Genomic DNA, 26,172 nt, shown 5'->3' with positions numbered 1-26,172 from the left:
AGCAAGCTCATGCTTCCTAAAATTCACTTTCATAATCACAAATTAAAAAACTAAGCATTTCATGCACAAATTTTGTGCCTTTTTTTTTCTCTTTTGTCAAGCTATCGAGCATTAAAATTTAATAAATTCTTTTTAAAAATGAATAAATTAAAACAAACCTGAAAACTGATAAGCATTTGAATGATATATTAAAGAAAAAAAAGGAAATGATGCAGAATTTATCAAACACTCAAAAGAACAAACACAAAATTCACGCTAAATAAAAGAAAGTTTCCAAAATCGAAACTATAAAATTGAGCTGAGAAAAATAAAAAATAAAAGGATCGAAGAAATCGAAAGGGAAAAAAAAGAACTGCGAAAAAATTATTATTATTTATCACATGATGATGAAAAAGAAGTAATGAGTACGAGAATGAGCAGGGAAGAAGAAGAAAAAGATTATGAGGACAAAGAAGTGTTGCGCTACTTCTGAGTTAGGGTTTAAAAAGGGATCAGAAACCAAATTGGAGTTTAAACTTTCATTTGCCATATCAACCAACCGTTACACACTCCAGCGTGGCACTCATTCGCTACGTCACTCCCGCCGGCAAGGAATATCACCGGAAAATATGAGGGGGACCACGTTGATGCATTTTTTTCAATCTGGATGACTTAATTAGTACAATTAAAAAATTAGGGACTAAATCGGTGCATTTTGTGAATCTCAATGACCACTTTGAATTTTAACTCGAGAATCACTATAAAAATCTAGTCTAATTTTACTTTTTTTTTTAATTAGAAATTGCTATTTACAATTTCATTACTTTTTTTAATTTGAAGAATAGAACTTGCTACCAACCATTTCGCTCTGCTAGTCTACTCCATATTTCAGTAAAATCCGAAAACAACTACCCTTTGGTATTTTGTGTCTCCCCAAGCATGATTTTAAATATCCCCCCCCCCCCCCCCCCCTTTCTTCTCTTTTCTCTCCTTATTAATCGCCTGCTAATCCCCGCTTGGCGTGGCACAATGTTGGCATGATCTCATTCTAGAAAGAAGACAAATGAGATTTTCTTTGATATCACAAGGTTGAAACACATGTTATGTGGCCAAATGTACAAAAACAGTTCATCCATTCACCAACCCCGTCACTTCATCCTCCTTAATCCTTTATTATTTCTCTCTAAATTCTTATATCCACCAAACCCGCAAGAAAATAATAAGAACCCAACGTTATGGCGGCACACATACATATATCTGCCACCCCCTCTATGTGGTCCAGGAGCCAGGAGGTTCTAAAGAGAAAGCACATCCACCATATCACATAATGCTGCTTATGCTTAGTACACCACCACACATAGACATTTGTCATGTTCCATGCAAAACAAATTCTTATGATTCGCTTCACTCTTGTTCAACAACAATTGAATTCATTCGCCTTTTATCTCTGTCCATAAAAACTAACAACAAATTAATTGCTATTCACTCAAAAAATGATAATCAGCCTAGCCTATTGTGCTCCCTAAAAAAAATCACGATTATGAGGATAACAACGAAGAAAATAGCTGCTAAGGTTGACTAATTGAACGGTAGTAATTAATAAGGAGGAGTAACTAAGTTGAAAGAATGTTGTTTAAGGCATTGTTATTGTGACTTGTGACTTGTGAGTGATGCTTTCTTATATCTGTTGATAGAATTGGAACCACGACTTCCATCCCTTAATCGCCGATCAAACCAAGAGAGTCCACCACATCTTCCCTGCTCCAACCCGCACGCAGAAGCACCAAAGACAGCACCCTCGCCTGCCACGTCATCTCCTCCATGTCCTTCACCCTCACATTCACCTTCTTCTCTTCTTCCTCTCCATGATCACCACCGTCGTCCATAACCATCATCATGTCGCGAATCTCCTCCTCCCTCCACCCTCCGTCTCTCAGCTTCCACACCGCCCCTTCCATGCACCCTCCAATCTCCCCTTTAAACCTTCTCCACCACCACTTCTTTGCCATATCCCCTTCCACCACCTCTTCCGCCATCTCCGACCAAAACCTTATTCTCCTCGCACTCTTGGCCGCCCAAACCGGCTCATCCTGTTCCCCCTCCGGCTCCGACATGAATTCCGCCTTCTCGAAGAATCCCGCCACGTCGAAACTCAACAACCTAAGATCGGCGCCGTGATCGACGTAAAAGACGGGATTCCCGGCTACGTTCGGCGACGCAGGGATGTAGCAATGCCGGTAAATAGGTATGAGCTGCGGAGCCTGGTTCAAGATGCGCCACGCGGAGCTGGTGGCCCGGGTCGGGTCACTGGGCTCGGGCCCCCAGGAAGGGTGCCAGAATCCGGTTTTTGAGACCTGACGGAGGATGGAGGAGGTTGGGAGGTTGAGGAGGATCTGGAGCTGCTGATCGGAGGAGGAGCGCCAGTTTGGGAAGCCCGGCGAGATCGGGAGGCCGTGGTGGAGGATAGCGCGGAGGTCCGGCGGAAAGGTGATGTTGAATTTTGATTCGAGTTGCGAGAATTCAGCATCGGAGAGGCCATCGGAGACGATGATGTTGGAGGATTTGAGGCGGTCCATGAGAGCGGCGGCGTAGGCGGCGAAGGAGAAGCATATCCGGTTGGGCCTTGGTGGCTTCTTTGAATAATTGGTGGTGAGGTTGGGCATGGTGGAAAAAAAGCGAAACGCAGTTATGAGTGTGAAGTTTGAAGAGATGAGAAGAAAACTGAAATGGTTACGTAAATGTTGTTGTTGTTGTCATCAGTCATCACTGTTCCGTTTTGAAGGCAGTGATGCACCGAATAAGGCGTAGCTCTTAATTGGGTTAGAGATTGTCGATTCTTCTTTTATACCATATGTAGTATGGAAGACATTAAGATAAAGACACTTTAAACTTTTTGTTTTTTAATGATATTTTTTAACTATTAAAATTAAATTAAATTAATTAATTTGGTTGAAAAATTAGTGAATTGAATTTTGAATTTCTCTAAATTAATTTTTTAATAAAAAATTATTATAATTATTTTTATTATAAAAAATAATTAAAATATTTTTATTATATATATATATATATATATTACTTTTAAGAATTTTAAATTCTAATTCTATAATTACAGAAAGAAAAGAAAAAAGATTAGGATTTAAAATTTTTAAAATTAATATATATATATATATATATAATAAAAATATTTTAGTTATTTTTTATAATAGAGATATTATAGTCATTTTCTATTAAAAGGATATTAATTTAGATCGATTTAAAATTTGGTTAATCGTCAAACTGATTTATTTGGTATAATTTTAATAATATAATATAGTTTAATTAATTATATGTGTTAAATTTTAATAGCTAAAAAATATATTTAAAAAAATACATTTTACACATCTTTATCAAAATAATTTTTATATAGTATTGTTTTTTTTTTTCTACTTTTTCAAAAATATTTTTGATGGTATATCGTTTGTTGTTGTTACATTCACTACAACAATATAGATTATTTTTTAGGGTTATAATGTGTAAAAGAAAATTAAAATTTGTCAAAAATAGTATTTTTAACATATAAGTGATTGTAAAAAAAATTTAAATCTTATTTTGATAAATATTGGTTGTCAAAAATAATTTGTTAGAAAATTTTGAGAACATATTTTCTGTGGTACTTATTAATTGTCAAAAATACTATTTATTTTGACACTTATTGACTATAAAATATTTTCAACAAAATTTTTTAATAAAGAATGAAATGAAATCTTGAAACTAAAGAATAAATTGAGATTTTGAAGATAAAGAATGAGTAGTATAATCCTAAACTGAGAGCAGTGTGATGTCAAAATTAACAGAGCCCAAAGAAGAAGAAAAATAGTGGAGTAAATTGAAAACAAATGAGTATCAAAATTGAGGAATAATTTTCTACGGTCAAATTATTCATCAAGAAAACATAAAAAATTTGACATTTGTGATATTTGTCAAAAATAAAATGTTAAAATAACTCTATTTTCTTGTAGTGATTGAAAAGATGCATAATTTATTGAGATAATATTCTAATTTACAAATTAGTCTCGATTTAATTTTTAAATTTTAATTATTTTTATTTAATCTTTAAAATTTAAGAACATGATTTATATTAGTTTTTGGAATAATTTTTGACACACAAATTTAACAGAACGTTAACATAAGTTACTATATTGAATTTTGTAAAATCACGTTGTTTTAATTTTAGTATTTAAATAATTCAAAAACAATTTTATAGGTAGTTTGAAAATTTTTTTCTCAAAACAACTAGTATGGTGTTATTTTTGAACTTTTTGAACCTCAAAATTAAAATAGTATCATTTTATGACTTTTAGCGTCACATATATTTATTAGGGATAAGCATTGTTTTGGTCCCTCACATTGAGGGTCAGAATCGAACCCGTCCCCGATGTATATTTTGATTTAAAATCGTCCTTAAAGTCATATTTAAATTTAAAATCGTCCTTTCTAATAAAATTTTTTAATTTATTCCTAAACTACCCTTATAAAAAAAATTATAAAATTAAAAAAAAAACAAAAGAAAACGCGTGGAGAGTGGGGCGAGGGTATTCGAAGGGGAGGGAAAGGGGGGATCAGAGGAAAGGGGAAGGGGAAAGGACGTGGGGGTGGGGGTGGGGGTGGGGGTGGGGGAAGGGGAAAGGACGTTGGGGTGGGGGTGGGGTGGTGGGAAGGGGAGATCAGAGGGGGAGGGGGAAGGGGAAAGTGGGGAGGGGGACGGCGGCGGTGAAGGGGGAAGGGGGAAAGGACCCGGGGTGGGGGTGGGGGGAAGGGGAGAGGGGGAAGGAGAAAGGGGGAGGGGACGGCGGTGGCGAAGCTTGGAGCCGCCGTCGCTGTGGTGGTCCCGTCGCCGTTGGAGATCGCCGCCTCTGCCTCGCCGTCTCTGCTCGCCGCCTCTGCTTTGTCGCCTCGCCGCCTCTGCCTCTGCCTCTGCCTCATCGCCTCTGCCTCGCCGTCTCTGCTCGCCGCCTCTGCTTCGCCGCCTCGCCGCCTCTGCCTCTGCTCTCCGCCTCTGCTCGCCGCCTCTGTCTCGCCTCTGCTTCCTTGCTTCTGTTTGGTGTTCTTTCTATTTCTGTTTGGTGTTGTTTCTGTTTCTGTTTGGTGGTGGTGGTGGTTGGTGGTTGTGGTTGTGGTTGTGGTTATGGTGTTGTTTCCTGCTTTCTTGGTGGTGGTCTTGGTGGTGGTGGTGGTGGTTGGTGGTTGATGGTTGGTGGTGGTTGTGGTTGTGATTGTGAGGGTGGGGGTGGATGGTGGTGGGAAGGGGAGACTGGGGGGGTGGGGGAGACGGGGGAGGGGTGGGGTGGGGGTGGCAGGAAGGGGAGACGGGGAGGGGGAGACCGGGGGTGGGATGGGGGTGGCTGGAAGGGGAGACGGGGGTGGATGGTGGTGGGAAGGGGAGACCGGCGAGGGGGAGGGGGAGGGGGAGGGGGAGGGGAAAGGGAGGGTATTTTTGTCCAAAAAAATAAAAAGGACGATTTTAATACGAAAAAAACACGTTAAGGACGATTTTAAATCAAAATATACATCGGGAACGGGTTCGATTCTAACCCTCAACGTGAGGGACCAAAACAATGCTTATCCCTATTTATTATTTATGTCAATACTCTATTAATGTAAATTATATTGTGTACAAATTTAAGAACCAAATTAAATATTAACTCCAATTTATTTTACTTCTTAAACAAATGTGTAGAATAGATAAAAAGTGCTTCCTCTTTGATCACTTTTCTTTTATTTGAGGATTTTATGTTATCTTTTTTTTTTTTTTTAAGTTAGGAGTGAGATTAAAACTCGCGACCTCTAGCTCTAAGTGAGTATGAAGAGATTATGTCATTTGAGTTATAGTTCATTGACAATTTTATGTTATTGTTTGTCAGATATTTTTGTTAAAATATCATAATTTTCATTTTTCTTTAAAATAATTTTGTTTGGATAAAGTCTAAAAGTTAGATATCATTAATGAATTTTGATAATTAAATAAATAAATATTAATTATACATACTTATTTATTTTAAATAAATCCATCTATTAATATTATATTATTTTATACAATACCGAAATTCATTCTTATTTTTTGACTGCAAGAGTAGTGCTAGATTGAAAGGTTGAAAATTTATTTATTTTGGTAGGTTAAGGTGGAGAATTTAATTCCAAGCATAATAAGTGTATATTATTCTGAACCTTAATTATTTTAATATTTAATATTTAATGTTTAAAGTAAAAATTAACTAAAAGAATATCTTAAACATATTGATTAAAAGAATTAAATAAAAGTTGTCTTAAAGATATTAAAAATTAATATTTATGCATAAATGATCAAATTGGAAATTTTTAAATTTATTAAAAATAACTTAATTCCTCAAATCATTATAGATAGGGTCATAGAGACAAACGTAATTGACATTGATAAATTTAAGAAATTAATTTGAGTCATAAATAAAATTTGAGAGACTCGTTATTTATTGAATATTTTTTTATTACAAAATCCTATGTATATAATATTCTTGACAAATATCTACAAAAGAAACTCTTAATTTAAATCAAATATCAAGACTATTAGATATCCATCTTTATCTGTCCCAAGATTGATGACTTTGAGAGAGTGTTTGCGGCCATATGCAAATTGGCACCGGCGCACGTGGTAATCCTCCATTGGCAATTTTTTTTTTGGTTTATCCAAACGGTATCTCCCAATCCGACAGGTTAAGGATTAATCTGTCGCGGATTTGAGTTTCATTTAAGGGTGTGCTGCTGGCCAATAAGTTGCTATATACACAAGGCGGGATTCGAACTCGCGACACTTATTTAAGGGGACAAGTGAGCTGACCACTTGGTTTCATTGGCAATTTATTTGCTTTATTATTTGTCATATAATTGGATTTCCTTTTTGTTCTTTGTATGAATGGCAGTGCCGGCGGTGAAATGGTGTTCTTAGGTTGCACTCTACACTCTAGAGTCTAGGCTTATTTCATCCTATAATAATTGGTACGACATCTCTCTTCTAAAACGGGCACATCCAACTTTAGGTAAAAAATACATGTCAAATGACATAAAATACATGTATTATTAAACTGATATAATATAGTGTCCATTCATAGCTTTTTGACATTAAATAAAAATGATTCTCTTCTATATTGATATGTAGTGGCATTAATGTAAATTTCCATAGCTGGACCAATGACAATTCGGGTGTATTGTATATTTGTATTCATGGATTCTTAAACAAGAAATGAATACTACGACATTTAAATACAAGTCCCATGTGGCCTTATTATTTATTTTGTTAATCACTTGGACTCCCCATTATCGCGGTCACTGCTTCGAAATTTCCACATCTAAATTCCCATTATGGATTAGTCACCTTAATACACGGATCACAAATGTTATACACCATTTTTTGAAACCATTTTTTGAAAATGACAATGCTAACCAATTTTTTGCACTTTTTAAAATCCGGTGCGTTTTCCACATCTAAATTCCCATTATGGATTGGTCATCTTAATGCACGGATCACAAATGTTATACACCATTTTTTGAAAATGACAATGCTAACCAAATAACCAATTATTTGAACCTTTTAAAATCCGGTGCGTTTCTTTCCATCCTCACTTTGCCATGGGGCCTTGAAATCCTCATATCATAGTCATATTTACTATTTATGAACCAAAAAAAAAGTACTCGTATTTTTGTATTCTCCTTTCCCGTGTACTTTTGAGTTATGAAACTTATTTTCTTCTTATAATATAGGTTATTTGCATTTTTCTTTTAACGTTTCTAAGCAGGTTATGTTTACGCAATTGACTTTATATCAGTTAACACTTAACAGTTAACAGCTAGGGGAAGACTTTTCTTCCTTTCTCCTATTATTTATTTATTTTATTTTTTTAAAGAAAAACCAATTAAACAATTTTTTTTTGTGTCTAAACAAAAGAGAAGACCAAAGCGAAAACCTATCCTAAATCAAAACTGATGATTTGTTGAAAAATATCACTTGGCTCTAACTTAAACAATGCTTTATGAAATACATTTTTCAGGTTATTTTTTGTCATTCATTTTTTCAAGTATAATAAAATACAAGAGTTGAATTTGGGCCTTTTTCGGGTCTTAAGAAAAGAAAGACCCATAAGGTTTGATGTTTTAAAATAATGAGTAAAATTCCATGCTGACCTTTAATCATTTCGCGAATTTCCATTTCGCTCCTTATCAATTGCAAAATAACATTGCAGTTCCTAACTATTGTCTCTGTAAGACCTTTTGTCTCCTTTGTTAATGTCTCCGTCTATAATTAACGGATGTTGCTTACGTATACTGTTAGCTCACGTGTCAAGCAACTATTTAAAGAGACAAATCGCCTCCTGATAACTCAGCAAAACGCTGCGCTTTGGAGAGATCAAGAACACTTTACTTCTTCCTTTCGTTGTTCAACTTCATTGTTCCATTTTTGCTTCTCGCAAAAAAAAAAAAGACAGACATCTCAAGACATTAATCAAACCTATCATTATCTAGCAGAAAATCATCCAAGTCATTTGAGCCAAAGGCTACAAAGGAGCTTATAACCTATCATTATCTATCATTATCCTCACCCTCTGAATGCTTAAAATCAGAAACCCTCCCTCCTCAACCTTCTCATTCTCTCTTTCCTCCTTGTGTTCCAACGTCAATTGCACACCAAAATTATCAAATTGATCCAATCCCCCACCCTCACCACACAAACACAATCCACCCTCCAATTTTACATCACTATTACTTACCATGCGCATTGAATCTTCTCCCTCCAAATCCAATAACCCATCACCCTCTACTCTCTCCATATCATGCAATTGATCTATTCCACTTTCCGATTTCGCATCACCATCACCAACCCCACAATTCTCACTAACCTCAACCATAGCATTACCATTATTATCATAATTCCCAATCCTATCATTACTAAATCCTAACAACTCCGACGAATCAAGCACAATCATAGCAAGCTCATCACTGCAATCTCTGTACAATTTCAATTTGCAATTTGCTAGAACCGTACCGGAGGCTTTGCCTTCAATCACCGTCGTGATTTGTCTCTGCCCTACCTCCTCCGCCAAGAATGAAATGATCTAAACCGATAGCGAAATCAGCTTTGGAGAAATCATTGAAGAGGGGGCAACAAAATGCAGCGTTTTCGTTAGGGGCCAATTAGTCCCTTCAAATGGTTGCTTGACACGTAAGCAACATTCTTTAACTATAGACGGAGACATTAACAGAGGGGGTAAAAGGTCTGACAGAGACAGTGATTAGGAGCCGCAATATCATTTTTCAATTGATGAGGGGTGGAATGAGAGTTTGCAAAATGATTAAGGCCAAAGTGGGGTTTTACTCTAAAACAATTTCAGAACATAGAAAAAGGGTTCTATGTAACTCTACAGCTTCGTCTCTACAAGCAAAAATTCATCAGGGACATAAGAAGAATCAATCTATCTAACAATTCCGTATTAGACACGTATTATGTTGTATGATGCACAATAAAAATAGAATATCTCAAATTCTTTTACAACCATCGAACAGGATTCATTATTTTCTGAAACAAAATACGGATCTATAGACTATAGCATCTAACAAATGCAGTTTCAGGTAAAAATAAAGAAAGAATAATATTTTTTCAACTTCTAATACATGCATTTCCTTTTCGTGCAGTATTTATTTATACTAAAAATTAGTTCCAAGTAGTGTTAATAATAAAATAATCAAAGTAATCTTCTTGGTCATGGCATATATAAAATGATTCGAAATGCATGGAGCGCCTCCATTAATATGGCGAAATATTATGGTATTCTACATACTGAAACTGGTCCCTAGTCCCTACCAAAACTCTGGGAAACCATTAAAAAAGTTAGTAAGAAAATGGTCCCATTGCTCAGTTTACTATAGTCAGTGATTTGGAATTCCAAAAGACTTGAAATAATACTGTCAACTATTATTCATGGTGCACTCACCCTCATCTTTAGGCACATCAGTTTCTTCAGCACTGGAGCCAGTGTCATCTTCCATTTCATCCTCATTTTCATCTTCGGCTGATCCTGAATTAGTATCTTCCACCTCCTCTGTTTCATTAGCAGAACTCTGTGCAGGTGACACCTTTGCTCCTTCTTCTTGTTCTTGTTTGATAACAATGGCATTATGGAAATGACCCTTAGTTGCTGCATTTAACAGTTCCTTAGCAGAGTTTTGAATGGGAATGCAATGAGTTCCCCCATGACTCCCTTTATCAGTATCTCCTCGGTATCTAGCTGAAACAATCCCGTTACTCCATCGTACTTCTTTTGGATTTGGAAGTACACAATAGGCTGTTACCATGTCTAAATTTTTAAAACTAACCCATGCTCCCGAAGCATAAGCGCTTCCACTAGCATATGATTGGGGTCCCTGATATTCCTGATAAACTTCGCTCCCGTGTGTAGGCAAAAATGATTTACCTTGATTGTTTTGGATGTTGCCACTCACTTCTGGCGTTCCCGCATCTAAGATCTTTTCATTGGTTTGCTGCTTTGCCATTGTAGAGTGATTTGGCACGCCTTGATCATGTGGCTTAAGGATAACTTTCTCAAAGAGAGATGGCTTAATTTCAAAGTGAGGCTTAATTGGTGGCGCTGGCTTTCTACACTGACTTTGTGGTTGAGATTCTTGATGGATTGGATACGGATACAGTATATCCAGTGGCCGCTTACGTGGCCTCCCTCTCTTTCGTGGCTGTCCTGTTCCAAAAGGGATATTTCCATTAACTTCCCCTAAAGGGATATTACTTTTAACTTCATTACGGGGAGGCACTGCCGCTTTAGGGATATTACCCTTAACTTCATTATGGGGAGGCGCTGCTGCTTTTTGTTTGAGTGATGAAACTTCTTCTTCAAGCCTTGTGAGACGAACCTTGTAATCGGAAACTTCAGCCTGCAATTTATCTATTATGCTCCAGAGCTGGACATTCTCTGCTGACTGCAAGAATAAGCTTGTTGATATTATTAATACAATGAAGTAACAATAAATCATTAGTGCAATGCAGGTGTGAGAATTTGGGAAGAAAATCATCCACCTGAGCTTCCCAGAGTTGCTGGTGCTTCTGAGAAAGATTTGCAGGTGGTCTGATAGTTCCTTTATGGGAAGATTGCTCTCCAGAAGCTGAGAAGCCAGGCACAGTAGGAGCTGCCGAAGAATAGCCATGTGCACCAGGAAAATTGTAAGCATAGAGATGCTGTAAATGCTGCATTTGACTCAACCAAGATGATGGATCACAAGGACCTGTAGAGTGTAGACAACACCTTAACCTTAATAATACATTATACGAACACCCTGAAATGCATCCGGACACTGACAAGTATAACATGGAAAATGAAGCATTACCTCATGAAAATTACAATGTCCAAAATACTTATTTATCCAAATAGATATACACTCTAATTAAAATCCAAAAAAAAATCTTTTTGTTTTGTTTTTTTTTGGGGGTGGGGGTGGGTGGATTATACCTCTGTCTCCCATATACTTGGTAATGAAAATATTAAAATGAACTACAAGATTGCTTAATTACCTGGAAATCCAGGATACGGGTAAGGAATAGGGTAATGCATATCTGGAACTAGAGGCCGGGTAGTTGAGGAAGTTCCAACACCTTGGCAGCTAGGATCAGTGGTGCCATTAGGAGGGAATGGCTGATAAATTGGGGGAAAATTTGATCCCATAAATGGAGCAACACCAGAAGGCCACTGAGGTTGCCAATAGGTTGGTGGTGGCGGTGTTGTTAACTGTGCAAACATCTGAGCTTGTTGCCACTGATTGGTGGGCATGGTCATTGCCAGGAACTGTTCTGTAGCACTTTGAGGAGTGTAGGGTTTAGGGGCAATGGATAGCTGCTGCTGTTGTTTTGAGTGAGGCAAAACTGTCACATTTGCTTGGGCTTTCTGTTTGTTGCCCTGTTATTCAGATATACACTCTCATCTCAGCAAAATCAACAGGATAAACAACACTACAATTATGCATGTTACCCACACATAGGTGTTACTGTTATAAATTACTCCCTAAAATATTATTCTAATTATGATGACCGACACACTCCATCCATACAGTGGTTGTTACGAAATTCTGGCTTCTCTAACAACCAAAACTAAAATATGCAATGTTTAGCGACTCGAACAATAGTATGGCCATAGGATCGCCGTTGAAAGGAAACAGGGTCGAGACGGTTAAAAAGCTTTTTTTTTTTTTTTTTTTTTAAAGGAAAAAACAATCTTTGGACAAAAGATTGAACTTTTCATAATAAGAAGACAAATTAGAGTGTGGTACCTGCGGTTCATTTGTCGGAGGTTGTTGAACAGAAGCGGAACCCAGAATCTGATACTTGTTCTTTTCCATCGGTTGAAAAAATAAAATAATTAAAAAAAAAAACTAAAAAGTAATATAAGAGTTGCAGCCAAAATGCAGGTCAGTAGTAACTAATCAGTAGGTGGGAACGATGTAATGTCATGCCATGCCATAACCATAGAAAACCCTTCCGTTTCTCCTTTTCCCCGGGTCTTTCCTGTATATACTTTCTCATATAATTTTTTTTTTTACTGCGGTCTCTTGTTTTTCTCCTTTGATGGGTCCAAGCCACATTAAAAAGAAAGAGAGATAAAAAGGGGGCCGAATTAGGACTACGATGATGGAATGTAACGCCGCACCTCCTTTCAGAGAAGCACCTCACGCGAAAATCACATTCAATTCATTCGGGTGTTTAGGGTGGGGTACTGGGTATCTTTTTCAATAAAAGTAATTATGAAACTTGGATATTTTATTGCTTTCAGAAATTACTCATTTTAATAGTCACCCAAAACAAAAAAATACTCATTTTAATTGGAAAAAAAATTACTTATACATAAACTTTTTTTTTTAATTCTTTATATGAAAATAGTGATTTTTCCTGATTTTAGAAAAGGAATTTTACCTCTGAAATATGAAATATCTGAAACATTTTATAAATGTTCCAACTTCCAACTTCCAAGAGTATGGCACTTATGCATCTAATGATTAGATTACAGCGTATTTCCCCCCGGTTTTTTGAGACTCAAATGTTTGCAACAATAACATTTACATTAAGAGGCACATTAATAGGCCTGTTGGGGGAAGCGATGGGATTAAATATTGAATCATGTACGGAAAAGATATTTGCAGGGATGAGTTGGTAAGTGATGTTGTTTCTTGCGAAGTGCTTTAACTTTATTCTTATCCATGTTAGCATTTAGCAGAGTTTAGAAAAGGAATTGTGCATGGAATACCACTACCGTCTCGTGGTCAAAGTCAATAACTTAATTCTACTTGGCCGGTTTCTATAAGATGTAACACCTTCTCTAAGTTTGTACTTGTACAAGGCGCCAGCACGTGTTGTCTGATTTCTTATCTATTTAATTAAAAAGTAAAAACACAGTAGTACAGTGCCCAATCATTTTAGCTAAGAGCCGCGACATACATTGAAATTGAGTGCTGGAACAAAGCAATCTCCACGATTGGAACACCAAACAAACAAGAGCAACGATAACTTATTCACGAAACATAATAGAATAAAGCAAAACTACACACTGCACGAGCAAACTTACAAATCAATACTCCTCTCCTTCTTCACCTTCATCACCTTCTGTAGCCTCTGCACCAACCTCCTCATAGTCCTTCTCAAGGGCAGCAAGATCTTCACGAGCCTCAGAGAACTCACCCTCTTCCATCCCCTCACCAACGTACCAGTGAACGAAGGCCCTCTTCGCATACATAAGGTCGAATTTGTGGTCAATGCGGGAGAAAACCTCAGCAACACTGGTGGAGTTTGAGATCATGCAAACAGCCCTCTGCACCTTGGCAAGATCACCTCCTGGAACAACAGTTGGAGGTTGATAATTGATTCCGCACTTGAATCCAGTGGGGCACCAGTCAACAAATTGAATAGTGCGCTTGGTCTTAATAGTTGCCACAGCTGCATTGACATCTTTAGGCACCACATCACCTCTGTACATGAGACAGCAAGCCATATATTTTCCATGGCGTGGATCGCATTTTGCCATCATAGAAGATGGCTCGAATGCGCTGTTGGTGATTTCATTCACTGATAGTTGTTCATGGTATGCCTTCTCTGCTGAGATCACAGGTGCATAGGATGAAAGCATGAAGTGGATCCTGGGGTATGGTACCAAGTTAGTTTGGAACTCGGTGACATCAACGTTCAGCGCACCATCAAACCGAAGAGAGGCTGTCAGCGATGAAATCACCTGAAGATTTTATGATGAACATGATATCATGCAATAAATTGATAAATCAGAATTGTATTTAAACATATGTAACAATAAGAGGTGAAGAAAGTACTTGAGAGACAAGGCGATTGAGGTTAGTGTAGGTTGGTCGGTCAATGTCAAGGGAGCGCCTGCAAATATCATATATGGCTTCATTGTCGAGCAACACAGCAACATCAGTGTGCTCAAGAAGGGAATGGGTAGAGAGGACACTGTTGTAAGGCTCAACAACAGAAGTTGAAACCTGTGGTGAAGGATAGACAGTGAAACCAAGCTTGGACTTCTTGCCATAATCCACTGAAAGCCTCTCCAGCAAAAGGGATCCAAGGCCAGAACCAGTGCCACCACCCACGGCATTGAACACCAGAAAACCTTGCAGACCAGTACAGTTATCTGCAAGCTTTCTGATACGGTCCAAGCAAAGATCAACTATCTCCTTCCCAACTGAATTTAAACAAGACAATCATCGAATTAGTAAAAAACAATTTAAAGCACAAAATGCAGAGGCTGTTGAGGCATTACTGGTATAGTGGCCACGAGCAAAGTTGTTTGCCGCGTCCTCCTTTCCGCTAATGAGTTGCTCAGGATGGAATAGTTGACGATATGTGCCAGTCCTCACTTCATCAATGACAGTGGGCTCAAGATCTACAAAAACTGCACGGGGTACATGCTTTCCAGCTCCAGTTTCACTGAAGAAGGTGTTGAAAGCATCATCACCTCCCCCAACGGTCTTATCACCTGGCATCTGGCCATCAGGCTAATCGATCCACAAGAAAAATAAATAAATAAAAGCCTAGTTAGCGGAAGCTTCAAACAGGAATTACCAATACCAATAATAGATCCAGATTTGGAAGAGACACAACACAATAGATAGCAATCTTCAAGATCCAGGCAATACCGTGAAAGTAAAGCCACTAGAAAATGCTGTTAACATTATGATCTATGATCTACATACAAATAACGCAAAACGGAAAGATACGAGAAACATTCGCTAAAATGTGGCGTAAAAAATGTAGATCTATTGAGAATTGAGATGGAAAGTACCTGAATCCCGTGTTCGAGGCAGTAGAGCTCCCAGCAAGCATTTCCGACCTGGATACCGGCCTGACCAATGTGGATCGAAATGCACTCTCTCATTTTCTCAGGTTAATCGCAGAAAGAGTATCGAAATCTAAGGAGGAGAAAGAAGATTGAAGAAGAAGGAGCAGAGCACCTAGGAGAGGTTAGCGTTTATTAAGACGCTTCTCTGAAACTGTGTTTGGAAACTACCCGCTGATGGGGTTCCTTCATTTTATATCGCGGGATCGGAAGTGTGTCACTCAAAACACGAGAGTGTGGTCCAGATTTAATCATTATTATTATTATTTTAATCTCGTTAAAAGGATTTAAAAAAAATATTTTTTTCCTTTATTTATATTGGGCTACTTTTGCCGTCCAAATTTAGTTGGGTTGCGTAGATTTTCACGGGCAGCGTCTCACTCTCACCAAGCGCAAGATGCCTCCACGTTTACATGCGGATTCTCCAATTCGAAAGAATCACACTGAATCACTGATTATTATTATTGTTACGTACTTAGATTTGATGGACATGATTAATGACTAGATTTTTAGGATCCTAGTAAATTCTAAAAGTAAGTAGGTGACTTCATGGATTAATCTCTTTTAATTTAATTTATACAGGGCCCGCGATGTCTTCTGCCTGGAGATGAAATTATTAAATTAATAAATTTTCATCCTCTGCTAATATGTGGAGCTTTGAGGCTGAGTGCAAGCAAGCGCCAAAGACGTGCAGGGTGAGTCCAACGAGCATGCAAGATTCTCTCGTTGAGGTAGTGTTTAGCATGCTTGGTTTTTTATTTGTTGCTGGGGATAATTTAGGCGGAGTAGTTTTTGTTTAGGTTAAAACTCAGATTCTGTTTCTCTTCGTACAAAGTTGATATGTGTAGTTATGGTCATTAAGGGTGGTAACATGCATGCTACTCACGGGTAATCAGCTCAATCGGCTAGGATTGTCAATTCGATCCATAGCAAGTAAGTAGGGTATGATTAGGATTTTCGTGCCATAAAGTGCGGGTTGAGCATCTATTCGACCAATTCGTATCCTGTATATGTATATATTATGTACTTATATAAAAATATGTTTTAAGTGGATGTTGAAATGTTGAATAAAAAATTTCTCCTTAAATACAAAAGATTCTTAGGCCCAGTTTGGGTAAACAGGTTAATTAAGGCCTGTTTGGGAAGCTTCAAAAGTAACTTTTTTGAGCTTTTAACTTATAAAAAATAGTAGTATTAATGTCTGGTGTAATTTTCAAAACCAAATTGCAACTTTTTAAGAAGTTATTTAGGAGCTTATAGAGAAGTTAAAAAAAAATTACTTCTCTCATAATACTACTATTTTTTATCACATTTTTATAAAATAAGTACTTTTAGAACTAAAAATCCAAACACAAAATAACTTATTTATAAGCTATTTTTAATATAGTCATTTATTGTTTAAGTTGTTTACCCAATCTGAGTCTTAATCTCCTTTTGAAAAGTAGCTTATAAATAAGTTATTTTGTATTTGGATTTTTAACTCTAAAAGTGTTTATTTTATAGAAATGTGATTAAAAGTAGTATTATTCTGAGAGAAATTATTTTTTTTTAATTTCTCTTTAAGCTCCTAAATAGTTTCTTAGAAAGTCGCAATTTAGTTTTGAAAATTGCACCGAACATTAATACTACTACTTTTCATAAGTCAAAAGCTCAAAATAATTATTTTTGAAACTTCCCAAACGGGCCTTTAGTTACTAAAAGAAGATTATTAATTGATAATTTAATATATTTTTTTTTACATAAAAGTCAATTCTATTTTAAATTATCATCGAATTATATATAATGTTACATCTTTTTTGTAACCTCAGGTAGGATCAGATAACTGCAGATTAAGAACGAATAGTGTTAGAGTTGGAATATTCTCAACATACGGATAAAGTAGAGTTGAGTTTATATAAAAATCTCAACTTGCGAGTACGGTAAGAGTTGGATCCAAACACTATTCTATCCTACCTATTGCCACCCCTAACGGCTACAGTGGTGTATATTTTAGTAAACTGTACTCTTCTAAAAATATTTAGGTATTATGGAATATAAAAAGATAAATGAGAAATTATTATAATAACGTCTATAAAAACTTAAATTTTCTGACAAATAATTATCTGATATCTACAAAGAGGTAAAATAATTACAAGACAGGCAGAAAATTTTGTTTTTCCTACTAGGGTGGAGTGTTATTTAAAGCCGAAAAGGAAACATGCCAGGGCAAGTTGTTAACATTTAAGGTTTGACCTATGAACAGAATGCAAGTATGTCATACATGAACTAGACTCTTGCAGAAAGTATATATAGCTTAATTCCTGAACTAGATTTCTACACAAAATTCTTGAAAACCAAGCAAGAGTAAAGGTAAAAGAACAGAATTCCACTGTACCTCGGTAACTTTAGCCTAAGTTTTCATATGAGGGAGAACTTCATCCAATCAAAACAAGCATTAAGATTCTAATAGCAACAGTGCAGCTATCTGCTGATAGCAACGATTCTTGCTACTATCCAATCTCTAGTATTAATCTTGTATACAACACTTTTAACAGCTAGGGATATAAAATGTACATGTGGCACCGTGCAGGACAGTATTTCTTACTGCCTGTAGCTTTGCCTATATCAGACAAAAATCACTAAAGAGAATATAATATACAATGGAGATTAACCAGCAATTAAGTCCCAATAATCACTCATAATAACTATTCAATTACTCAATAATTAATAATTAGTATGTCAGAGTTTACTGTATGTAGTTTTCCCTGCAAAAAAAGAGCCAACAATCGCTTTGATTTGGTGTCCAGTAGTGCATAGTGCCTACTGCCTCCCACTTGTGCACTTCAAAATTTGTGTCCTTTCACTAAGAGTTTGGAAACTTGAGAGTGTATTATCATAACTTGGGACAAGGCAGCTTATGGTCCTTGAGCAATTCAACCACCCTTCTCATTGAGGGTCTGTTAATGGGAAACACTGAGGTGCAAAGTAGGGCCACATTTAGAACTTTCTCAAACTCTTCATAATCACAAGTTGCTAGGTTCAATCTTGGGTCCACAATCTTAGCGATAATATCAATATGATCGTGACCACCCTCAAAACTGCCATTTTCTCCTTCAACAGATGATAGCAAAGCAGTCTCAGTGACCCATCTCACTATATCCTTGTTCTCACCAAAAGAAGGGTCATTTGGCCTCTTGCCCGTGATCAGTTCCATCAAAACCACACCAAAACTGTACACATCACTCTTTTCAGTTACTTTGAGTGTATAAGCATACTCTGCAAGTGGATCAATTAGGTAGATATTAGCAATAAATCTTCCCAAAACAAATAACTTGAACCTTAACTCAAATTGACACATCCCAATAGTCTAAACTAAGCTGCTAGATACTTATCATGATTCATGGTGGTCATTACTTTCCCTTGAATGGTGATCTCATTTATCGGTTCTCTTGAATCAATGTCCCCAATATACACTACACTGAAAACTTATGCACCAAATAATAAAGCCTCTTTTTTCTGGTTATTATCTCAATTCTTAATGCAAATGCTACTACAAAATTCTAAGTTCTAACACCTAGACAATGACAGGTTTTAGCTTGTAACTAGCTTTTGTGTTTACCAATAAAGAGTATGGACTATGAAAACAAAAAAGTCTACATATGTGGTGATCAATTTGAACAATACCCCAAAATCTTCCAAAGAACTTACCCGGAGCAATGTAACCATATGATCCAGCAACCCTGGACATGGCACCGGCACCAGCACCTCCCTCACCAGCCTCACGCTGCAAGGTCTTAGCAAGCCCAAAATCCGCTACACGAGGCCTAAACTCATGATCAAGCAATATGTTATTGCTCTTCACATCCCTATGAACTATAGCAGGCACACAATCATGGTGCAAATAAGCCAACCCCATAGCCGCACCCACAGCAATTTCAAACCTCTTGTTCCAATCCAACAACTCACCACACTTCTCCCCATGCAAAACATCACCCAAGCTTCCATTCTCCATGTACTCATACGCCAATATCCTGAAATCATCACCACTGCAACTGAACAACAGCTTCACAATGTTAGCATGCCGGATCATCCCCAACGTCTCAATCTCCGATCTGAACACCAATTCAGTCTCCGTGTCTGGCTCTTGTCTTCCTCCTCCCCAAAGCTTCTTCACCGCCACTTTCTGACCCGTCTTGGCAAGGTTCACTCTGTAGACCCGACCGGAACTTCCAGAAGCAATCACATTCTCATCAGTTAACAAGGAAAATATATCTTCTTCGTTGAAAGCAACCCGTTGGAAAGTTGTTGTCTTGAATGAACGCTTGGACTTGGCACCAAAATGAATTGACTTTGTTTTCTTCAAGAAACAGATCAAAGACAGCAGAAGGAGCACTACACTTGCAGATAAAGCAAGTATAGCAATGATGGAAAAGGGTCTGCGTTTGGAACAAGGAGAAAGCTCTTTCATAACTGAGCTACAGAGACCAGGGTTTCCCATTAGACCTGACAAGTAAACTTGGTGGTTGAAACCTGAAGGAACTTCTCCGTACAATTTGTTGTCAGATATATTGAATTGATTGAGTGTGAGTTTCGTCAGCTCCACCGGAATCTCACCTGTCAGCAAGTTTCCGGCGAGATCAAGGTAAGTCAACTGCGGCAAGTCACCGAGTTTTGGCGGGATCGAACCGGAGAACTGGTTATGAGACAAGTTCAACTCAGTCAACTCGGTCCATGAGCTCACATTACCGGGAATATCACCGGAGAACGCGTTATTCTGCATCCTAAGCTTCTGCAGCCTTTTCAACCCTGTTATGCAACCGGGAACTTCGCCGGAAAACCTGTTCTTGCTGATGTCAATCTTCACAAGCTGATCGAGTTCGCAAAATTCCCTCGGAATATTCCCTGAGAAGCTGTTACCGGATAAAAGAAGAACAGTGATTCCCCTGGCGCTGGATATAGAAGAAGAGACAGAACCTTCAAACCTATTGTTATCCATTTGAAGAAGCTGAAGCTTCGGGAGGCTCCAGAACTTCGGTGGTACTTGACCGGAGAACTGGTTGTTCTCGATTCTGACATATTCAAGAGAATCACAGTCTCCGTATTGATCAGGAATAGTTCCAGAAAATCGATTCGTGAAAGTGAGGAAACGCTGAAGCTTGTTCCCTTGGCAAAGGTACTTGGGCAATTCACCGGCGAAATCATTGGTTGAGACATCGAATTCCTCTAACTCAGAGTATCTTCCGAGATCTTCCGGTAGTTTCCCGGTGAAACTGTTGTTGAAGAGCTTCAATTGCTGCAACTTAGGGTTGGAAGATAGACTAATAGGGATTTCTCCACTGAGAAGGTTGTCGTTCAAGTTAAGAGAATTAAGGCGCAATGCAGCAACTGAATCTGGCAGCGTTCCCGTGAGAGCGTTCTGAGAGAGGTCCAAACGAACCAAACTTGTGAGGTTTCCTATGCCACGTGGAACTTCGCCAGAAAGCTGGTTATAGAATAGCTCTATTTGCTTCACACTGTTCAATCTTGAAATGCTGCTTGGGATCTTACCTGACAATGAGTTCTGAGACAAATCCAAGTTCTTGAGCTTCATGAGGTTTCCAATGGAGTCTGGTATTTCACCTATGAGGTTATTTTGTGCGAGGAACAGAATTTCCAGGTTAGAGAGGTTTCCTATTTGTGAAGGTAATGATCCTGGTTTCAATGGGTTATACGCGAGTTCAAGATGAACTAGCGCACTGAGGTTCCCCAAGAATGGAGGAATGGTTCCGTTGAGAAGGTTCCCTGATAGAACGAGCACGTTCAGGTTCCGGAACCGGCCGAAACTGGCCGGAATTTCGCCGGTGAAGTTGTTCTTTGAGAGGTCGAGTTCTGTTAGTTGAGAAAATTCCGGCGAGAATTCCGGCAGAGGTCCGACGAAGAGGTTGTCAGAGAGGTTCAAGAGGCGGAGGTGAGAACACAGAGAGAGTGATTCAGAGGAGATGGCGCTGCCTAGAAAGTTGGAAGCGAGGTTGAGGGTTTGGAGAGTCTGAATGCGGCAAAAACCGGATGGGAAAGAGCCGGAGACGCCGGTTTCGGAGAGGTCGATGGAGAGAACCGATTGGTTCCGTGCGTCACAGGTAATGCCGGTCCAGTTGCAAGGACTAGTGCTGTGTGTGTCGAGTGACCAGTTTTTGAGGCTGTCGTTTTGGTCTTGAAGCTCAGTGTTCTTCACTTGCTGCAAAATCTGGGCGCCTCTTGTGAGAGAAAGTGAAAACGACATCCCTTGAGTCAAACGAGTTGAGCATAGTAAAACTAGTAGCAAGAATCGCACAGGGTTGAAAATGAGTTGCGGCATATTGAGAAGTGAGAACAGAATGATCAAATTCTGAGTTGAATAGAGTCAATGATTATTATCGGTCTAATTTTACTAGTTAATGCATGTAGATGATGGCGGTGACATGGTTCCGCAGGTAACTAGAGTTGAACTGTGAGGGGTTGTCTTTTGGGAGCACGCAGTGTGTTCAATGATCACTTTTCAAAGTTCTTTTTCAAGCAGTAGGCATATTTCTAGAAGAAGAATCGTTTTCTAGCTAGTGCATTGCACTTAGCAACCAGCTATGATACGCCCCCTGCCATCACCAATTAGGGGCTGTAAAAATGAGAATAATGGACAAACATCGTCAACCATGTTTGGTTTAAATCAACTCCAACAGAGAACAAATTCTTCTTTTTACTGTAGGAGGAGATACGACCACCAAACGAGAACAGTGACAAAGCATAAGAACATTTAAGGCCTTAATTTTCAAAATTGGACTTATTCCGCTTAGCCAATATAGTAGTAACGAATATCATTATTTTAAAGACTTCAAGTAAATGATCCACTACTTACTAAAGAATGATTCGAAAACTAATCTAACCCATGTATTAACGTTTCCCACGTGCACCAACCATATAATGCTCAAAGCCAGAGGAAAATGAGAATTAACAATAGCATCAAGTAGGCTAAATCAGTTCCCTTTCCTTACGTTTTATTACTATTAAAAAAGACAACAAGTAGTTAATGCTTCGCGAAGAATCAGTGGCCATGGCTCTGCGTCGTCGTGAAGAATCAGCTGTTTGATAGAGGACAATATAGCTGTCGCCAACCCCTCTTTTCTAGATAAACAAATACTTATTAATTGTATGTATGTTAATATTAAACTACTCTTCTACTTTAGTCCATGACAACAATAAAGAAGTATCGTGGCCCACAAATTCAGCCCAACAGAATACAAAAATTCAATTTTAATTTTAGTCTTTATTATCTTATCTTTATCTTATCTTTAATTGTTCTTATCTTATCTTTATTTGCTTTTATCTTTCATAGGACAATGCTCTATATATATTTAGTTTTACCCTCATAGTTTACAACACTTCAGTACAATTCAATCAATCAATAATCAATAAAAGTTCGCATTCTTTTCTTTTCTTATTCTTTCACAATTTTATCATGGTATCAGAGCCTTGGTATCCTCCTTGAAGAGGATACATAAGCTATCATCTTTTCGGTGAGAAATCACCCTACATCTTTTTCAACCTCCTCTCACAATGAATAATCAATCTTCCAATTCAGTTCAAGATCCAACCAATCTTTGTTAAAGGCATCCAAGTGAAAATTCTACCACAGTTTTGATTATCCCGGTTCTTTACCAGCAATTCCGTCTGCGCCTTCTTCTAGCATTCCATCTGCAACTTCTTCCGGGAGTTTCGTCAGTATTCTGTTTCAGCGGTTTAATCTGCATTCTGTATTAGCAGTTCCATCTGCACTCTTATTGCGCTCTACGCGCCATTTGAAGACCACTCTTATTGCGCCATACGCGCCCTCTAAAGATCAATCATGTTGCGTTTTACACGCTTATTTTTTATTTTTTTATTTTTTATTTTTTTATTTTTTTATTTTTTATTTTTTCATTTTTTTTTTATGAAGATCGCTGCTTGCTCTCTCTCCCTCAAGCACAGCATCTCCTTTTATGTATTTTTGCCGTCGGCAGCTCAAGCTCCGCCGCACGCAATTGTTTAAAGATCGCTGCTCAAGCACAGCATCTCCTTTTATGTATTTTTGTCGTCGGCAGCTCAAGCTCCGCCGCACGCAATTGTTTAAAGATCGCTGCTCAAGCACAGCATCTCCTTTTATATTTTTGCCGCCGGCAGCTCAAGCTCCGCCGCATGCAGTTTTTGAAGATCGCTGCTCAAGCACAGCAAGCTCCGCCGCATGCAGTTTTTGAAGATCGCTGCTCAAGCACAGCATCTCCTTTTATATTTTTGCAGTAGGCAGCTCAAGCTCTGCCGCACGCATCTTCCTCCGCGTCACCACGTCAGACGCGCTTTTCTCAACAATTTCATCGGAATTTATCCAAGCCGTGGATTTATTGACATCTTCCATCCACCAGCTTGCGGGGGCGTATTAAACTACTCTTCTACTTTAGCCCATGACAACAATAAAGAAGTATCGTGGCCCACAAATTCAGCCCAACAGAATACAAAAATTCAATTTTAATTTTAGTCTTTATTATCTTATCTTTATCTTATCTTTAATTGTTCTTATCTTATCTTTATTTGCTTTTATCTTTCATAGGACAATGCTCTATATATATTTAGTTTTACCCTCATAGTTTACAACACTTCAGTACAATTCAATCAATCAATAATCAATAAAAGTTCGCATTCTTTTCTTTTCTTATTCTTTCACAATTTTATCAGTTAAGCATGAATTACTACTCTATTAAACTCAATAGACCAATGATACATGATGATGCAGTGGAGGCTCATTTATGTTAAGCTTGCTGTTTTTTCTTGTAGTGATGATGGTGCAGTGGAGCCTCATTCATTCAATATGATGAGAAAGACAATTGCTAAATGGGACAAGGTTTAATAACTCGTTGAAAATGCCATGACGAAACTATTGCTTGTGGGTTGGAGACACAGGACATCACATCATATCATTTGGTCACTGAAATCAAGGAGAGAAAATAAAACATGACTCCTCTGTCATTAAGCAATGGTTCCATGGCACTTATCATAGTGTCATGGACTGCTACTACTACTAATACTTAATGGTTTTGTGCGTCACCTTGCAATTTCAAGTGCATATATTGCGTATAGTATGATGTTGCATTACTTATAGCATGAGCTAAGAAGATAACTCTTAAGTATGCTTAGCATATAATAACTTTGAATCAAAACTAAAAGGGATAATTAGTTGAACTAATTAATTAGTTAGCCATTTGGTTTATAATAATAATATGAATCATATGGTAGTAGGTCAAAAGGTAGTACAGGCATCACTTCGCTGCTGTTGTTGCCACACTCAACATGAAACCATATTAAAAAGCGACAAAAGAAGGCTCACTAACCTTCTATGCTTGGGGTATCACTTTTTTGACTTGGTAAAGAAAAATTGGGAGCCTTCATTGTCAGTCAAATAATTAATCATATAGCTAGGCCAGGATTCAAATTCGAAAAGAAAATGCTTGAAAATTATAGGCAATAAAACCAGCAGCACCTCATCCCTCGTCCCATGTCATGTATGTTTCAGTGTCCAAACAAAATGCTTCATATTATGTTGACTTCTTGTCAACTATGTATATACAGACTCTTAAATATTATTTTCAAACATTTAATATTTAGACAATGGGTTTGTTGTGTATTAAGATTATTAGTTAGGAAATAATAATGAATTCTATTTGCTAGCTAATAACTCGAGTGCAGCATCTCTGAGTGAGGGGCTGGTTCAGATCACATTATAACCTAGAGTTTCATAAGAATTTATTTCTATGCTTTCATTTTAATTTTTTATCTTTGATAAATAAAGCACCCGTTGGATACTATATATATCTCTCCAATCCCGCTAGGTTACCAATAATATTTCTGCCAACTTCTCTCAACTCTTGTTTATAAATATATTTAATGAAAGTGTCTTTGTAGATGTATCTAATAAAAATGTCTTTTTTATGACTGTGTCTAATGGAAGTGTCTTTATAGATGTATTTTCTGAATGTGTCTTTTTATACATGTATTTAAAATATAATAATTAATTATTATTGACAATAAATTAACAGATAATATATTGGTACCTTATACTTTTCCATCTCGAAAACCATGATGTAGTAATTCAAAGATATAGTTGCCGTAATGGTTGACTATTATGTTATACAAAAATGTTATTCATATATTAAAATTAGCTACTAAAATCAGTCATTAATATATTTGTGTATAAATACATGTATAATTTAATTTATTTTTAATATATATTTTATATTAATAACTAACTTTGGTAGTTGATTTTAGTCTATACATAACATAGTTGTATATTATGAAACCAAATCTTATATATACAAATATATTATTTTAGTCGTTGGGAGAAAAAGTAAAGATGTTTACGCATAGTTGTAAGAATCGGATCGGATCAACCAATTCGACTGAAAAATCGGTGAATCGGATTTTCAATTAGTCCGGTCCAATTTTCGAACCGTTTAAAAATAAGAACCGATTAAAGTCGATAAGAATCAGTCAAAACCGGTAAAAATTATCTAAAATTATTAGTGAAAATTCGTTCAACCGAACTCTTTGAGAAAAAATTTTAAAATTGATGAAGATGTGGTTTGAACATGGATCACATGCTCTTCTTGTCAATAAACTATACTGTTCCTTATTATTTTAAATGCTAATTATTAATTATATAGTAAAAATGTAAAATAATATTTTTAGATATTATTTTAATTTTATACTCACTTATATTTAAATTAATTATATTTTTTATTATTCATAATTATTAATATAAATATAATTAAATATA

The 26,172-nt window shown here is 37.2% G+C and overlaps 4 protein-coding genes across 4 annotated transcripts; all 4 read right to left on the bottom strand.

The window, feature by feature from the left end:
* Positions 1 to 985: 985 nt before the first annotated feature.
* LOC107642670 (uncharacterized) lies at positions 986 to 2,794 on the bottom strand. The gene has a single exon (XM_016346091.3). The coding sequence runs from the start codon at positions 2,640 to 2,642 to the stop codon at positions 1,698 to 1,700; it is 945 nt and encodes a 314-aa protein (XP_016201577.1). The 5' UTR covers positions 2,643 to 2,794; the 3' UTR covers positions 986 to 1,697.
* A 6,966-nt stretch (positions 2,795 to 9,760) lies between these two features.
* Positions 9,761 to 13,085, bottom strand: LOC107642665 (uncharacterized). Its single transcript, XM_088486033.1, has 5 exons — positions 12,583 to 13,085; positions 12,313 to 12,547; positions 11,561 to 11,942; positions 11,069 to 11,274; positions 9,761 to 10,971 (listed from the first exon to the last, which is right to left on the bottom strand). The coding sequence occupies exons 2-5, from the start codon at positions 12,379 to 12,381 to the stop codon at positions 9,949 to 9,951; spliced, it is 1,680 nt and encodes a 559-aa protein (XP_088342159.1). The 5' UTR covers positions 12,382 to 12,547; positions 12,583 to 13,085; the 3' UTR covers positions 9,761 to 9,948.
* A 302-nt stretch (positions 13,086 to 13,387) lies between these two features.
* Positions 13,388 to 15,825, bottom strand: LOC107642668 (tubulin alpha-3 chain). The gene is made up of 4 exons (XM_016346089.3): positions 15,327 to 15,825; positions 14,805 to 15,039; positions 14,356 to 14,726; positions 13,388 to 14,261 (listed from the first exon to the last, which is right to left on the bottom strand). The coding sequence occupies exons 1-4, from the start codon at positions 15,417 to 15,419 to the stop codon at positions 13,605 to 13,607; spliced, it is 1,356 nt and encodes a 451-aa protein (XP_016201575.1). The 5' UTR covers positions 15,420 to 15,825; the 3' UTR covers positions 13,388 to 13,604.
* A 1,926-nt stretch (positions 15,826 to 17,751) lies between these two features.
* HSL2 (HAESA-like 2) lies at positions 17,752 to 21,951 on the bottom strand. Its single transcript, XM_016346082.3, has 2 exons — positions 19,068 to 21,951; positions 17,752 to 18,635 (listed from the first exon to the last, which is right to left on the bottom strand). The coding sequence occupies exons 1-2, from the start codon at positions 21,691 to 21,693 to the stop codon at positions 18,253 to 18,255; spliced, it is 3,009 nt and encodes a 1,002-aa protein (XP_016201568.1). The 5' UTR covers positions 21,694 to 21,951; the 3' UTR covers positions 17,752 to 18,252.
* Positions 21,952 to 26,172: the final 4,221 nt, after the last annotated feature.

The sequence above is a fragment of the Arachis ipaensis genome, chromosome B5, assembly GCF_059453495.1.
Source record: "Arachis ipaensis isolate K30076 ecotype BB chromosome B5, ASM5945349v1, whole genome shotgun sequence".
NCBI classification, from domain to species: domain Eukaryota; kingdom Viridiplantae; phylum Streptophyta; class Magnoliopsida; order Fabales; family Fabaceae; genus Arachis; species Arachis ipaensis.
The sequence above is the reverse complement of the archived record's forward strand: the minus strand, read 5'-3'. Positions and strand labels throughout refer to the sequence as shown.